At 38.8% G+C, this 16,702-nt stretch overlaps 1 protein-coding gene and 1 long non-coding RNA gene across 3 annotated transcripts in view; one reads left to right on the forward strand and one right to left on the reverse strand.

Moving 5' to 3' along the window:
* LOC124876245 (peripheral-type benzodiazepine receptor-associated protein 1) overlaps positions 1–11,606 on the forward strand; it is an 80,296-nt gene extending 68,690 nt beyond the window's left edge. For both annotated transcript variants that reach the window (XM_047378859.1, XM_047378860.1), the window contains 6 exons: positions 2,360–2,428; positions 4,404–4,451; positions 5,254–5,369; positions 5,459–5,530; positions 7,367–7,492; positions 8,031–11,606. In XM_047378859.1, the coding sequence (XP_047234815.1) occupies positions 2,360–2,428; positions 4,404–4,451; positions 5,254–5,369; positions 5,459–5,530; positions 7,367–7,492; positions 8,031–8,342 (743 nt within the window). In that variant the 3' untranslated portion in view covers positions 8,343–11,606. The remainder of the gene's footprint in view (positions 1–2,359; positions 2,429–4,403; positions 4,452–5,253; positions 5,370–5,458; positions 5,531–7,366; positions 7,493–8,030) is intronic.
* Positions 11,607–11,655: 49 nt separating this feature from the next.
* On the reverse strand, positions 11,656–12,988 carry LOC124876246. The gene is made up of 2 exons (XR_007040251.1): positions 12,846–12,988; positions 11,656–12,131 (listed from the first exon to the last, which is right to left on the reverse strand). It is a non-coding gene; the product is annotated as an uncharacterized LOC124876246 (long non-coding RNA).
* Between the last annotated feature and the right edge of the window lie 3,714 nt (positions 12,989–16,702).

Consider the following 16,702-nt stretch of genomic DNA (forward strand, 5'->3'; position numbering starts at 1 on the left):
AAAATAATCCAGCTATTAATTTTAATACATTTAGTCATTGAGGAAAAAAATTCTGTTTTTGAAATAATCATCTTTGCCAAAAAAATTAGCACTCCTAACACTTCCTGTAAAAGAAAGGTAATAAATGTACTTTACAACTTTGTAAAGTTGACTAGTATGGATACTAGTTTTGTGTTTCTGAATGTCTATGACTCTTTACTAATCTGTTACTTCTGTTTCCCTGCGGTATAAATATATTGTGACCAAGAGGCCTATTGCCCTCAGCCACTTTTAAAAGTGGGAAAGATGAGCCAATTCAAGCCTGGTTCACCTGCAGGCATGCAAATTAGAAAACAGCTACTCACCTAAACTTGCTCATATTTACAATAAAAGCATAAATGATGAAGCCTAAAATAAATGGAAGTGTGGCAAACAAAGCTAGACTTAGACCCAGGTTTATCTTACCACCATGCACTGAGTATGATGGTAAGAGAAGGAAGGAAATCACCAGGGCCTCCCGCCCGATCCACGCCCCGAAATACATATGCAAATTAGCATAAATACCTGGAAAGCACCGGGTATTTATGCAAATTTTAATGCTTTCTTTTCACAAATGCATAGTCACTTACCGATGGGGCCCTTATAGCAATATGAGTGCAGTTCATAGCTCTGATTACATTCGGAAATCGGCTCCTCACTGCAAATGAGAGCCACAACTTAGGGGAATTTTATTTATCTGAGCAACATACGGATGAAGCCGTCTCATATGGCTGGTATGGCACTACTCAGAGATGACTTAAATACCCGACCAGTTGAAAGGACCGCAGCGGAGTGAGCACTTGAACTGGCGCCGGCGACACATGGACGTGTGTGGATTGTCCGCACCTTGTCCACCTTTTGAATCATCACAGCTGACTTGTTTGGGGGTTTTTTTTTCAGAATGAAAGTGTCCCTTAGATGATTCACATACATTTTATGTATGTGAATCATTTATGCATGCAACATTTTATGCTCCTCAGCGCTCACTCCGATGCGCATTTACATCTACACGTGACAAAAACAGACAGAATTTACCTCTGAATGAGGTTGTTTCCATCATTTTTTGAGGTGTGTTGCGTTATTTTATGAGGCTAAATATGGTTCAGCAATAAGAGCTCAAACTCATGAAAAATATTGAATTTGATAAAATTGAATGGAGTCATAATTCCGTGTATTTAGGTGACTTTGGGTCTCTGAAGTCGTTACTGTCAACTGATAAAGTTTGCATGGCACCCGCACCTTTTCACGGCAGTTCAAAAGTTTGCGTGAATTCATTTTTGTACAACCAGAGTTGTGGGTGAAACATTGCCTTGCAAGGTGTTTTTGTTTCTCTGTTTTATAACTGCAGCCAAGAGTGGCATCTTGAGGTTGCAGAGTCTCTATAACAACCAGTTCATCAAATCTACATGTCAACCACTCGTTTCAGGACATACCATCACAAAAATAAACGTGTGTGTGGAGTTTTCTAAACTCAAACTCTATATAACTTTTACATGAACCATGTTCTTTGGACAGATGAGACTTAACAGTAGCTTGAAAATGTGGTAAAGCTTTCTTTCATCTTCATCTCAGTCCCTGCATATAAACCCTCTAGAACGCTTCTGGGATGAGGTAAAGAGAAGAAAGCATAAGACAGGACCCAGGACGATCTAGAGGAAGGGTTTCAAATTCTGGTTCTCAAGGGACCGGTGTCTGCTCCAGCACGCCTGAATCAATCAATTAGGTCATTAGCAGGACTCTGTAGAACTTGATTGCTGGCTGAGATCATAATTCAGCCATTTGAATCAGGTGTGTTGGACCAGGGACACTGGCCTTTGAAGACTGGAGTTTCAGACCCCAGATCTGTAGAGATTGGCCTAAAAGGAATGGTCAGAGATCCCTTTGTTGATTTTTCAAAATGTTTTCAGTGTGAGATTATGTTAATGCATTTTAAAATGAACTTATTTAATGCTTTTAAATGTTTTACCAGTAATTGGAAAGAACACTGTTGTCATTAAAATATTCTGGCCTTTCTGTTAATAGACTAAATGAGTCAGAGTGTCTGTCTGTGGTGAATGGTCGAAAGCAACCCTGCAAAATCAAGCTAACACTTTGCTTCTGTTTCCTGCTTTCTACCCAGAGCGGTACTTGCAGATGATTTAACCTTTTCACTTCCACTTGTTCTCACTGCTGTGTCTGCTGCTCACCAGTTGTCACTGTTTATATCGCTCTTCGCTGGCTTTTCATCGTCAGCTTTGTCTGGGCTACTCCTTTGAAAAATATACATCTGTGTGTTTCTTTTGTTTTTTGTTTTTTTGGTTTCATTTCTATTATTGTTCCTGGCCTCTAAAACTTCATTAAGGCACTCGCACATATGCCCTGCTTCCGCGTCGCCCTGTTCCACCGCCGAAACCGAGACGATCCAAAAAAGGTGTGTCTCGCTGCAGATTGCGGCTTCCCACCTCTCCTTTCTTCTTCTCTCTGGTTTGCTTCTTTCTGTCTTTTTCACATTAGACTTATTTCTTTCAGTTGTTGATTATCGCTCAGCCACTGTAAAGGATTTTGAAAACAGCTAAAATGGCCATAAAATCATTCAGCTTCTAGTATTTAGGGAACATATTAGTATATTTAGCACCTTGTGTTACACTGTTTTGGGTGCTTCTAAGTCAGACACATAAATTAAGTGGATGCTGAAACCAGCTCAGTCCTGTTGTGTAATGTGTAACAGATACAACAGCAGGATGTCACAGTGTTGCTGATTAAATGATACGCCCGCAGAACATTTCAATTGTCCCGCTTCTCTGCTGTAAAGCAATTTCATAATCACTAATTCATGCTCTCTGATCCCCATCTGCAACTTTGTGTTAACTCACTCACATCTTTTAAGGCCAGCTTCACACAGACAATGTGGGATGCAGCAGAAGGTGATAACTTCATCATGGCTTCTATGACAGAAATGCACAAAGATACTTTTCAGATTTCTATTTGTACAAGTCAATGTATCATTTTCTTTAGTGTGTTTACTTTTATATGTTTTGTGCATTTCTGTACAGCCCCTTTTACTCGATACCCCGAAATTAAATCACGTGCATCCTTTTTCCTTTATAAATCGCCTAAATAGTAACGAGGGCCCATTTGTGCCTTATTTACTCTGAACAAACCGTATCATGAAGATCAAGGAACACAGCAGACCGGTCAGTGAGGAAGCTCTGGAGAACTTTAAAGCAAAGTTTGGTTGTTGAACAAGATCAGCAATATGGCAAAACTGCAAACAGACTAAGACATAGCCATCCATTTAAACCGACAGCTTGAGCAAGGAGAGCATTAATCAAAGAAGCAGGGTCCCATCGTAAATCAGGAGGAGTTGCAGAGATCCCTCACATCTCTGGTGGGAAAATCTGCCGATAGGAAAACAATTAGCTGTGCTCTCCACTAATCTGGCTGTTTTGGAAAAGTGACTAGAAGAAAGCCATACGAAGTTCTGTTTGTAGCAAACATGTGGTGCTCCGGTTGGATGAGACCATAAATGAACTCCTTTGCCAACTTGAAAACACAATGTGTGTTGAAAATAACACTCCACATAACCCTGAGCTAGCCATCCCACTGTGAGCATGGTGGTAGGCGCATCATGCAATGGAGATGCTATTCTCTACTCTGCAGGGACAGTGAAACTGGTCCAAGTTGATGAAAATATTGATAATGGATTAGAATGGCCTATTCAAAGTCCAGACCTAAATCCAATTGAGAATCTGTTGTTAAACTTGAAAACTACTGTTTATACTCCATCCAATGTGAGTGAGCTTGAACTTTTTAGCAATAAGAATGGGGAAAACTTTAAGTCTTGAGAAGTGCAAAGCTGCAGAGAAATGACCCTAAAGACGTGCAGCTGTAAATGCAGTGAAGTTGACTCAGAGGAGCTAAACATAAATGCCTCCCACACTTTTTAGATTTTTATCTGTAACAGAATTTGAAAACCATGTATCCTTTTCCTTCTACTTTACTGTTATGCAGTATTTGGTGGTAGTCTGTCACATTAAATCAAATAAAATGTGGATGTTTGTGGAAAACTTCAAAGGGGTATGAATGCTCCATGTTGACTTTTCCTTCTGTCAGGTAAGCTTTAACATTTGTCAGCTTTTATTGGTCATAATAACCACCTGTTAGCAAGATTACTTGTTTAACTTTGATGGTCAGCTCTCCACTCAACAAATTTGAGTGAATGGCCATAAGAAAAAGAAAGTGCAGCAGTAAAGTCAGCAACGGTAACCAATCAAGCATCCGGCTGTTTTCATCCCTTACTCTCTGTGTGAAGCTGGTGTAAAATCAGGCAGCATTATTCTCTCAAGCTCTCAAATGATTCTGTAGTGTTGCTCATGTTTTCTCCTCCGCGTCTCATGTTTTTCCAGTGGAGTCTGCAGCACTCTGGGAGGAGAACATAGACTCCTCTAGTCAAGGTTTGTTGTCAGCTCTTCTGCGCTTGCATGATGAGGTGTTTCAGAGTGCACTGGGTGACAGCATGCTTCACCTGCAGATTTTTGACATATATCTTTTTCTCATTCTGCTCATTTTTTCTGCTGTTGAGGGCAAAATGAAGCACTCAGATTCGCCCATATTTACTATGGACTGCTTGATCCCGACGTTCAGAAAATACAAAGCGTGTTTCACAAACCATTTTCAGTAGTGAGATAACCAACTAGGCCTGCACGGTGGCACAGTTGGTAGCACTCTTGCCGTGCAGCAAGAAGGTCCTGGGTTTGAATCATGGCCTCTGGGGTCTTTCTGCATGTAGTTTGCATGTTCTCCCCATGCATGCCTGGGTTCTCTCTGGGTACTCCGGTTTCTTCCCACAGTCCAAAAATAATGAATGGTTAGCTTAATTGATTACTCTAAAATTCTCTTCTGTGTGAGTGGGTGTGTTGGTAATATCAAGTAGTTCTTCCTAATTCTTCATTTCCCAGTTGAAGAGGCATGCTTAAATCATCCGCTGTTTCTGTTTGTCATCATCACCTGTCAAATGTTTGATCTAACTTGATAATGATGCCAACTCAGGCATTCACATATCCTTTGATAACAATAATCACTAACTTCTTCTTCCTTCCTGTTTTGAATTGCACGGTGATGTGAATTTTCCTCAGCATAGCAAGACGCTGAGAGTTCAGCATGAAGAAACAGAGCTGCTTGTTTATGGGGGGACATATTTTTATTTTTGCCTCTATCTGCTGGAGAACAGATCTGATTTAACTGTTTGCCCCACAGATCCCAGCCAAAGTGCTGCTCCTGCAGCTGTAGGGAAACCAGCCTCAGGGGCTCGAAGGATGATCGCCGTCTTCGACTATGATCCACGAGAGAGCTCCCCGAACACTGATATAGAGGTTTAACCTGCACATGAACTTTATCTTTCTGTGCTATGTGCATAAAATATTCTGTAATAGTGAACCCTTTCTGTTTAAACTCTGTTCAGGCTGAGCTGACTTTCAGTGCAGGAGACATCATACACGTGTTTGGTGACATGGATGAAGATGGTTTCTTTTACGTAGGTTTCAAGATTAGGAACTTTTTAAGCCATGTCTTGTTAACTTTTCAGCTTTAGCTCCTCTAGAACCTGAACCTGTTGTTGCAAATAAAAAATGCAAAAGGAAGGAAGTTGTACAACATCTAAGAGAATTGTGTAAGCATTTGTGCAAAAGAAAATGTGTAATAGTTCCACTCTAGCTGTAATATTTTATAAATAAGACAATCTTAAAGTTTAATTGATACTTGACTTGGCAGTTTTATGTAATGCATATGATCTCAGGGTTTCTGCAGTCTTAAAAAGTCATTACAAAATTTTACATTTAATAACCTTAGTTGTAGGCCTTAAAAGGTCCTAAATGCATCCAGATTTGCCGTAACAGGTCTTAAATTACATTTAATTATGTCTAAACTTTGGATGCTTATTTATTTATTGCTTCTTTCATTTATTTTTTCATTTTATCTTTTTAATTTATTTTATTTTACTGAGAAATGCACTTGCAGCATTCATTTGCTATTTTTGTTGTAGTTCAGGCTGAAGGATTTGGGATTGTGATTTTATGTGACAAATGCAAAGTAGTGCATAATTGTGAAGTGGAAGGAATATATATGTTTTTTTATTATTCCATTTGCAAATAAAATCTGAAAAGTGAGGCATGCTTTTATATTCATCCCCTTTAATCTGACACATCCGAATAAAATCCAGTGCAACAAATTGCCTTCAAAAGTCACCTAATTAGTCAACAGAGTTCTTCTTAGCATTAATCCAGCTTTCTCTGAAGGCCTCGGAGGTGTGTTAGAGAACATTAGTGAACAAACAGCATCATGAAGACCAAGGTCAGGGAGGAAGTGACGGAGAAGTCATCACCCTGAACACACCACCCTGCAGCTAGAATCACAGTGAAAGGTGGTTCTACAAGGTACCGCCTGCAATTTCCATACAAATGTAATCCACACTTTTTAGATTTTTATTTGTGAAAGATTTTGAAAACCACGTATCGTTTTCCCTCCACTTCGTCTACCAGCACAAAGTAGATGTTGTGGAGAAATATAAAACAGGGTTAGATTATGAAACAATATTACAGATTGTGAACGTCTCACAATTGTTCAATCCATCATGTGACAAGAAAAAGAAAAGGTTTTGCGCAGCTACAAACCTCCCGAGACATGGCCATCCATCTAAACGTATCCATTGTGCACTCAGCTATTCTGGTGTTCATAAGAGTGGCAAGAAGAGAGCCATTGTTGAAAGAAACCCATAAGAAGTCCAGTTTGCTGTTCACCAAAAGCCATCTGGGAGAAAGCAAGAAGGTGTTCTGGTCAGATGAGACCAAAATAGAACCTTTAGGCCAACATGCAAATGCTATGTGGAGGACAACATTCTTACTGTAAAACTGGTGGCATCATCATCCTGTTTTTCTTCAGCAGGGACATGGAAACTGCTCAAAGTTGTTGAGACAACTTATCACACTTTTCAGATTCCTATTTTGCTAAACTTTTCCTTTCACTTCAGATTTATTCACTGCTTTGTGCTGGTCTGTCACATAAAATCACCCAAAAATGTTGGCGATTGTGGGTGACAAAATGTGAAAAGGTTCAAGCGGTGTGAAAACCTTTAGGGGGCACTGTACATAGTATATTTGACATATATTGTGATAGTTACATTTATAAGTGAATGCTCTTTATGGAATCTAGTGCCTGAGGTGTTACAGCTCTTGGAGAGTGCTGGTGACATTGTGTAATCATACAGAAGAAAAAGTGTTGATATCGTCATTAAATATTTTCCTGATATGGTGCAGCTCCATAATAAAATGAACAGTATAAAGATTGAACTCTGGCTTTTCCATCAAATCTTTAGGGAGAGTTGAATGGGCACAGAGGCTTGGTACCCTCCAACTTCCTGCAAGCCCTCCCAGATGAACCTCCTCCAGAATCACTCAGTTCTGGTGCGCAGTCGGCACCAGAACCCAGGAAAGAATCACAGGTAATTAAGTCCATCTGTCCATTTAACAGGTACATTTGTAAAGATTAAATTTTTGTTGCCATCTTTCAAATCAGTAACATCAAAATGTTCTTTGGACCCTAGGTTCTCTTTGTCAATTTGCATGATTACTGTTTTCTTTTTTTTCCTGTTCTGTCTAATTTTGCCTGTTACATCTCCTCTGTCCAAATGTGTCCTGCATGGCCTTTTGCAGAAGCAAAAACGATCTGTTCACTTTGAGACTTGATCGTAAGTGTTTTTGGTTGGTCAGCACCTTTGAATCCTGGTCACCTGCTCTTTATAGCCTCCTCTGTAGTTGAGCTTCTATTCCTCACAGCTTTTTCACATAACATTCTCCTCCAACTCATCTTATCCAGGCTTATTGAAGCACACGTGAAACCCTCCCTCTTCAAAGTTTGTTTTAAACATTATTCCCTCCAGAAGTAGAGTACAAACAGTAACGACGCATTGCCTTTGTTAGCTTCAGATATTGTTTACAGTATGCATCTCATATTCTAAAACGTTGCTTTACCTCCTCTAGAATACTTGCACGCCCTCTTTAGAGCCACAAGATTTGGGCCCCTCAGCTCTAGACGAAGCTTTGCACCCCCCAGCTGATCCGTTTAACCCAAACAGGGCAGAGCATACAGACTTGCAACCCCAGCTGGAAGTCACAGCGAGTCCGGCCTCCAGCCTGGCCCCTGCTCCGCATCCCGCTGCATTGGAGGTGTCCTGCTCTCCTTCAGACAGCCCAGCACCAACAGAGTCCGCTGTGCAGCCCAAGAAGAAGAAAGGCTTTTTCTCCAAAGGCAAGAAACTGTTCAAAAAGCTGGGATCCAGCAAAAAAGAATAAGACTCTGGAAACTCATTTCAAATTTAAAGCACTTTCTCTGTCTGTACTGTTAGTCTCATTCGGTAATTAATGTTGTTTGCAACTAGCTGATGCTTTGACTGTCAGTAATTATACATTTGCCTTAGACCAGCTGGTAAACAACGAGGACTTGGAAACACAGCATGTACCAGTGCATGTTCACAAATATTTCTTCTAAATTCTTCTGCTTTATTAACTTGTCAGACAGTTAAGAGACAAAGCAATAATATACCAACATGTAAGAATTATTTTGACCTATTTAAAGCTGAGCAGTTTTGATTAGGAGAGCAGGTGTCACCCAGACTCAGACAGCTTTAATGCTCATCTGCTTTTGCCACCTTATTTATTTAAAGCCAACAGACAGAAGCAGTGTGTTGTTCTTCTTCTGTGTGGCTGTTAAGAATGCACTATCCATCCTGACGAGATGTAGTTATATTATGTCTGTTCTCCCCATGTATTACTTTGTATAAAATCATATTTATTTGTATCTGTTAGCACTGGGCAAGCAGTAGCATCAGAGCCAGGAGGTAACCAGTTAGCTTAGAGCTGTTACAGAAAGCGAGGCTCCCTGATGCTAATTTGGTGGTCCTGATTGTTCAGCGTGAATGAATGTGAGAGCATGTTATGTTTAATTTATGTTTGTTTTCCTAAAACCACTGTGTTGGTAGCCAGCCCAGCAATTATTGGGTCCAGCAGCTTTGTGGGGTCAAACATCCTCCAGCAGCCTCTAGTGTGTGTACATATTAGTGGGCACCCCAGTTTAAGATGTGTAAAACGTTTTAAAATACATTCAGCTTTTATTGCAGCAGCATATTCTCACACTAACAAATGTAAAATCCAACTTTTAATTTGACTACTTTTATTACACTGAAATCTCATTTGAAGAATTAATTGTAACAAAATCCCCCAGTTTATAATTGTTGGTACCCCTGCCTTTATTACTTTATGTAACCCCTCTTTTGCTAAAAGGACAACAGTTAGTCTGCTCTATAACATTACACAATGTGGGAACATGCAGAGAGATGGATGTTCGACCATTATCCCCATAAATTATCCAAAGTCCTGGCTCCTCTTTTCTTTTCTCTTCAGCTCACCCTACATGTTTTCTTTAGGATTTAGGTCTGGGGGCTGCAGTGGCCATGGAAGGTCTGATTTGTGCCTGGTGAACCATTTCTCGTTTGGCCTTATGTTGTCACCTGATTTTTTATGTATAATCTTCTGGCATTTCAATGAGTTCATGGTGCCATTCACACTAACAAAGAACCCAGGGTTTTTGCAAGAGAAACAGGCCCACAGCATCAGAAATCCTTCACCAAACCTAAAAGGCAGACATGAGATCACTTTCCACAGCAGAGTTTAGCAAACTGTTTATGCGTTTGTGAGGGCAGGACAAAAAAAGCTTTTTCTGGCAGCTATCCCAAACAATCAGTTCATATGTTCATATGTACCTACAATGATAGGTGATTTTTTTTTTTTTTTAAACGTCACTGTGAGGTCATGTTACTGCAATAAAAGATACATCTAGTTTTACTTCTTTTACACATCAACTTTTTCAAGGAGGTATTTGTTTTGTGTCTATAGAATTCTTAATTCTTCTCCAAATAGCAAAGGAAAGAGAGCGATTTGAGCGACAGTGAGCAGTCTGTCAGTCGTTGGAGATTCATTCTGATTTGAATGTAGGATGTTTTTTATGTTAGCTTAAAGGAACATCACTTCCTGGATCTGCATTCAAGCAGAGCGTTTGCACTAAAGGCTTGTGGCATTGCTGTACTTTCATAGACTCTGCAATAAGTTTTAACCTTATCTTCTCTTTCACCTCCATATTAGGACTATAATGAAGTTCAGCTTGCAGTGTTACAGCATAAATGTTAATTATTAGCATATGCAGTGTAGTTAGTATTTCTGTCAATTCATTTGCACCAGAACACCAGAGAGTAGTTTAGCAATGCTGACTAGTTAGACTTTAGCAATACATAATGCTGTGTGTTATTTATGTAGTGCTTATTACCGCTTTATTAAAATTACAGCTCTAGTATACGTGCTCAGTTTGGGTACAGATGTGTGGAGCAGGCCTTTTTCACCTGTGACACTCATTCTGATTTTCTTCTCTCCGTCTCTGCAAAAGGGCTGTTAGGCAGTTCCTCAGGTTTTCATTGGTAGGTTCTTTTCAGTGCTCGGGCACCTGTTAATTCTGGCTGTCATAAATCTGCAGAATATGCCAAAATGTTCGGTGCTTTGCTTTTTACCACAGCTATGAGACACGTAACATTCCCAGCAGCATGAGGGAGATCCACCAGACTGGTTTTAGTTTGGGTTTTTTTTCTTATGTTGTTTGCAGATATTTTATTTTTTTCTTTGTGAATCTTTCAATTAATTACGGTTGTATAAAGGGAGCACGATGATGCCAAGAATAAAACAGAGGGTGGTTTGTCAAAGACACTTTAGATGTTGAATAGCCGGGATAGATGCAAGCCAGAGGCAGTACTGTATGCTTTCTTTCATGTGTTTGTCTTCTTTGTGTTTTAACAAGGGGTGGACGCTACAAAGTTGCCGAAATGTACAGCAGATAGTTGTAATGTATTAGACGGCCTTTAATGCACCAGTCTATCTGCTGCGTAGCAACAGAGGCTCCTCTGCTGACTGGATCGGGCTGAGACCCATTTAGATAGTGTTTTAGCTCAGATGATCATATCTAGCCTTACACGAAGACCTTGTTTAGTCTTAATAAGTTGTTTACAGGATGTTTGCATGCATATTCAACCCATGGTTGGCCTTATTCATGTTGCTGTCATGTTTCAATTGTCTTGGCAGACTTTTCTACAGTATTAAAGCTGCAGCCTGTGGATGCAGTGGGAAAGAAGCTGCAGGAGCTGTGTACATTTACTGTAATTAACAGTTGGGACATATGTTACATTTTCATTATTTTCATACATTGCAGAAAATCATTCTGTGTCTTTCCTTATCTACATTCATTGTTTGAAACCACTGTAAGATGAACCTTTTTATATATTATTATTCTTTTTATTACCCTTTCTGAAAGCTCATCTGTATATATTTTGACAATATTGTTTTTCAGATTTTATTTTGCTCTTTTTTTGTTTTTTGCATGTCCAACCAGTGTTGTTGGAGGACTATTAATTGAAGCTGTAGTACACACAGGACTTCTTGACTTGAAAATGTGGTGAATTCTATCAATATGGATCTTTTTTTACTGAAATAAAATATGTATATTTTCACAGAAAAAAATAAGGTGGTCTTGTTTGAAAAACAGTAAAAACACAAAGGTGAAACCAGATATTCTTTCACTTTATCTTTATTATTTTACAGCATGCAGATTATACATAGTTTACTGCGCACATTTTTCCAAACAGGTGATCATAGAGTGGAGAAAGAGGAGCTGACTCTGCTCGGCGCCACACTCTGCCCATGTGAACCGATTGCTCCAACACTCTGGGTAACGTGTGGCCCCGCGAGACAAAGCAACTTCCTCTTTTCTGACTTCCTGCGCATGGCGCCATGCCGGGCCTCGGATCTCCCTGAAGCCAACAGTACACTCATCCATAAAGTAGGAAACACTACACTGTGATGAGGAGTTTAGTAGTGCTTTCTACTTTATGGATGACTGCACTGTACATCCAGAACTCCTCTCTGGTCTTCAGTCCGCTCCCGCTTTTCTCTTCTGCACCTGTATCCGCTCCTGCAGCTGCACCGAGTACGCAGCCAACCCCCATCCTCTGATGTCTGCCAGCCTGTAACCTCACGGCTCAACTGCTTCAATGTGAAACCAGAAAATGTTCACTTCCTGATTTAGCTTATAACATTTGCATGCATCGTCTACGTCTACTGATAGTGGTACAGGTGCAATTGAATCTATTAATTGAAGCTGTAGTACACACAGGACTTCTTGACTTGAAAATGTGGTGAATTCTATCAATATGGATCTTTTTTTACTGAAATAAAATATGTATATTTGCTAACATTTCAAACTACAGAAAAGACAAAGAAAACATGGCCAAAACCAGCCCGAGGACCCCACCCATCATTTTCAGCTTTAGAGCAGTTTTAAAGCAAATATCAGAAGCAATGTACCAGAGGGAGCGCTATCTCAAGGAAGCCATTTTGCTAAGTATGATTAAGCTTTTCTGTCTGAGCCACTTAGTTAACTCAGAAGTTACTCAAAGTAGGGTAAAGAGTCTCAAGATATGAGATTATAGGCCCAGAAACTAAGCCAACTGCAGTGATCATAACGATACATTTAGCTGTGAAATATAACTTATCAAAGCAAAATTTTCACTTTTAAATGCTTTCTTAGTATAAAACCTAAATAGGCTTCGGAAAAGACCGATGAAAAGACTTTTTTTTTTAAAATACAAATGTTATTTAGTAACAAAGCAAAAAAAAAACATTTTAAAGATAATAAATTTCTACCATCTCGTCACAATGAAATCGATAAATAAAAAGACAGCATCGTTCCTCATACTTTACCTCAACCTTTCTCGTTTTCTTTTTTTTTCATTTTCTCTGTGCTCAAAGTGTCGATCCTCCGCCAGTCACGCAGGTGTCTTCTGTCTGTCCAAGGAGTGGATGAAGAAGAAGAAGCTCTCTCCTTTTGAACCCTTCACAGCCACGTGATGCAACCACAGGAAGAGGTTTAACAGTCACAGGCGCTCTCTTTCTGCTCTTCCGGCCCTCTCTTTGCCTCTCTGCAAGCGCCGGTTTTTTTTTTTTTCCTTTTTGAAAAAAGCCAATAGCCGCTAAGAACACTGCAACCACTACAACATTCGACATTTTTTATAAGAAGAATTCAATTATTAGCAAACTCTTATTTTTTTCCCATGTCAGTTTAGGTTTGGGGCTCATGTCTTACCATTTCATCCTCAGCACCGTGCAGCCTGAAATTTTGCAATAAGCTCTGAATAAAGGGGAAACATATTACAACACACAGCCATTTTATTCTCACAGGTGAACATAAGAGACTCTCCAATTTATGTTAACATTAAAAGTTCAGGTTGATTTATTGCTGTATGTCCCTGTGTGCTACATACTGTATATTTAATATTAGGTGTCCTGAGGATCCTAGCTCAGAATTCTGCAGGAGTAAGACACTGCAGAGGTGCAGTTAGGGTTGGTGGAGCATTTCCTGTGAAGAGATTATAATCTAGCACTCCTTCACTTGAAAATGGCTGCCTTCATTAGAGCAGCACTGTCTTTGTTCTGAGCTTCATGAGTATCTTGATCTAATACTCTCCTACAACTGGGTATACTGGATTATTACCTGTGCTTCCTGTAATTTGGGAATTCATGTACTTTTTGGTTGCCAACAAAATGTGTTGGTCCTTCTTTTGCTGATTAGGCAATTTTCACACGGTGTCTTGCTTATACAAAGATTAACTTTAGCTTCCTGTCGGTTTTCAGTAGTGAAAGGCCACAGGTTTCAATTGGCCTCAACACTGTTAATTCTTTTTTTTAATCATCCAAACCCTGCAGGTGTGGAGTCCAGTGAGTCCCCCTGGCCTCACAGCTGCCATTTTAGCAAGATTATCTCTGAAGTATGAGCTATCCGAGTGATCTGCATTACTAGTTAATAATCTGAGTAAGTATAGGCTTGTTACCTGTATCAAGCTATACTAAAGTTGTTTAAAATGTTCAAAACCACACACATTTTCCTTCTGTGGTCCTATAGTTTAAAGTCATTTCACTTAGATGACCCAAAAAGTGTGACAGTGACCACAGTTAGAGTGACTGGCAGTGGACTCCAACCAAGAGTCCACTGCCAGTCAGCTGGCTGAAGAAAGGGCTTCCACACTTTTCCCTGTCTTAGAACAAAGCTTGTGGCTGTCTGGAAATATATTGGGTGTGTAAAAGTGTGTGGAAACTGCTGGTATAAAACTACATTTGGCAGGCTTCAAGCAATGTGTCTGTTAAGCAGCTGACTGCAGGCTCTACCAGAGCAGATAACCCAACTAATTAGCCAATTCATAGCAGCTTCTAATACACTTTTCATTCTATAAAGAGCAGAAAGGCTAAATTTGGGATAGTATTCTTCACAATAAGTTCTTTAAAGAGGTTTTCTCAATGTAGTAGGTTTAGGTTTATTATAAGTTGTGTCAAAATGAAAATAATAAATAAATGTCATAACTTATAATTCTGTTGTTGTAACAATAAATATATTTTATTATTTTAGCATAAATAAAACTAATTGTTGCTTTTCTTGTTTTAATATAGCACATAATTTTCTTAAAAGGAGCAGCTTTTAACACCACAATTGACAAGCTATGAGCAGTGTGTGTGTCAAGCAGCTGACTGCAGGCTAGTTACCAGAGCCGACATTATAAATATACTATATTTTAGCCACATTCGGAATAATTGTTGCATTTCAGTTTTAATTACATTATATCAGGTTAATCATTGAGTTTAAAATGTTTCTGTATAAACCATGAAGATGGGGCATTTTTACTTGAAGTCATCTTGCCAGAAGAATCTCCTACCAGCCAATGCTTTATTCTGAGTGTGTTCTCCTATGCTACACTGTCACGTTTTACCAGAAAAGTTAGTTTTTTCCAGTTAACTCCATTAATGTTACAACCACTGCAGCAACCTACTTAAAACCTAGATATTTAATTCACTGCAACAATAAGATCCCTTTACACAGTTAAACTGCCTTAAATTATTGAATGACAACATAAAAATAGTTCAACAACAAGAACAATAATTATAACTGTAGGATTATGAATAATTGTCCTTTTGTTTAACACAGAATTTCATTATTGAGGTTAAGAAATAGAAAGGAAGATATATGGTTGTTATACACTTGCTAAGTGGAAATATTTAACTGATATATAAAAATATTTGTTATATCAGTTAGCAGTATAATAATAATAAGGTGATATATAAATACCTCGATGGAAGTAAATTGTCTCTATGTTATATGCCAGGAGGTTCTGGGGTGAATTGTCCACAGAATTTATTATTTAGCTTAATCCTGTGACTACTAGGCCTTTCTTATTAAAAAAAATATTAAAATGCAAAACTAAAGTTATCCTTATTCTATATTTGTGTTGCAACAGAGAGAAAGGGAAACTCATAAACTAGCAGAATGTTTTTATGGCTAACTTAAGCTAGCTGGTAGCCTCTGCTAAAGCTAAAAGTAGAAAACAGTTTCCTGTCTCTTTCTTTGGCTCCAAAAAATGTATCATAATTTTTTTGTTTTACTTGTTAAATTGTTTACCCCACAAAATACTCGCTAAACATTAAATAATGGAAAAGAGCAAAAACAAACACAAAATGTTTCTATTAAAGCTAACCAGCAGTTTCTACAGCCTTCTCACTGTAGTAAAATGTCTGTATATTGTAAAATGAAACTCTCTCAGTGTCAAAGTAACAAATAAAAACAGGTTTATTATAGAAAGTATAATGAACATCAATGTTCATTCTTTTTAAACCACACAGTGTCTTGCAAAATAATTCATAGTCTTTAAATCTTTTTTTACATTTTCTCTCACATCAACCATGTTTAGTGTATTTCGTTGGAATTTTAGGCAATAGACCAAAGCAAATTAGTGTGTAATTGTCAAGCAGAAACAAAAGGAGACATGGTTTTTAGATTTTGTTACAAATAGGAATCTGATAAAGGTGGAGCATATTTTTATCCAAGCCCCTTTCCTCTGAGACCCCTTAAAAATCAACTGAGACTCATTGCTTTCAGAAGTCACCTAATTAGTAAGGCAAAAAGGTTTTCTGTTCATACCCCATTTGTATTTATCCTCTTTAATCTGACAGCCCTTATACCCAATACCCAATACAACAAACTGTCTTCAGAAGTTATTTAATTAGTAAACAGAATAAACACATCATCCTGCAGCTGGAAACACAGTGAAAGTGACTACAAATTTAATATAAGTGTATGCCATAGTTTTCAGATTTTCTTATTTGTAAAAGATTTTGAAAACCACATATCATTTTTTCACCACTTCGCAATCATGCTCTACTTTGTGTTGGCCTACCACATAAAAATACCCATAGAATACATGAAATCTGTGATAATAATGTGAGAAATTTGGGAAGATTTTAGAGGGCATGAATACTTTAAAGGGCACGGTATTAGCTTTTCAATCTCCAGCCTCTTGACCCCGTCCTGCGTCTTATCTTTGTGGCTTAGCCAACCTATGACAGAAGAATACATTGGTCTTCATGTGGAACATGTCTTGCCTGTGTTCAGCCATCCATAGATTTGCCAGTTAGAAAGTTATCCCCGTTCCTAATGTGACCAGTGGAGCAATGCTTTCCCAACCCAATGCTGCCTCTCCAGATAGACCTTATCTGGGCTGTCAGCCACTTCCACT

The sequence above is a fragment of the Girardinichthys multiradiatus genome, chromosome 11 (assembly GCF_021462225.1).
Source record: "Girardinichthys multiradiatus isolate DD_20200921_A chromosome 11, DD_fGirMul_XY1, whole genome shotgun sequence".
Lineage (NCBI taxonomy): Eukaryota > Metazoa > Chordata > Actinopteri > Cyprinodontiformes > Goodeidae > Girardinichthys > Girardinichthys multiradiatus.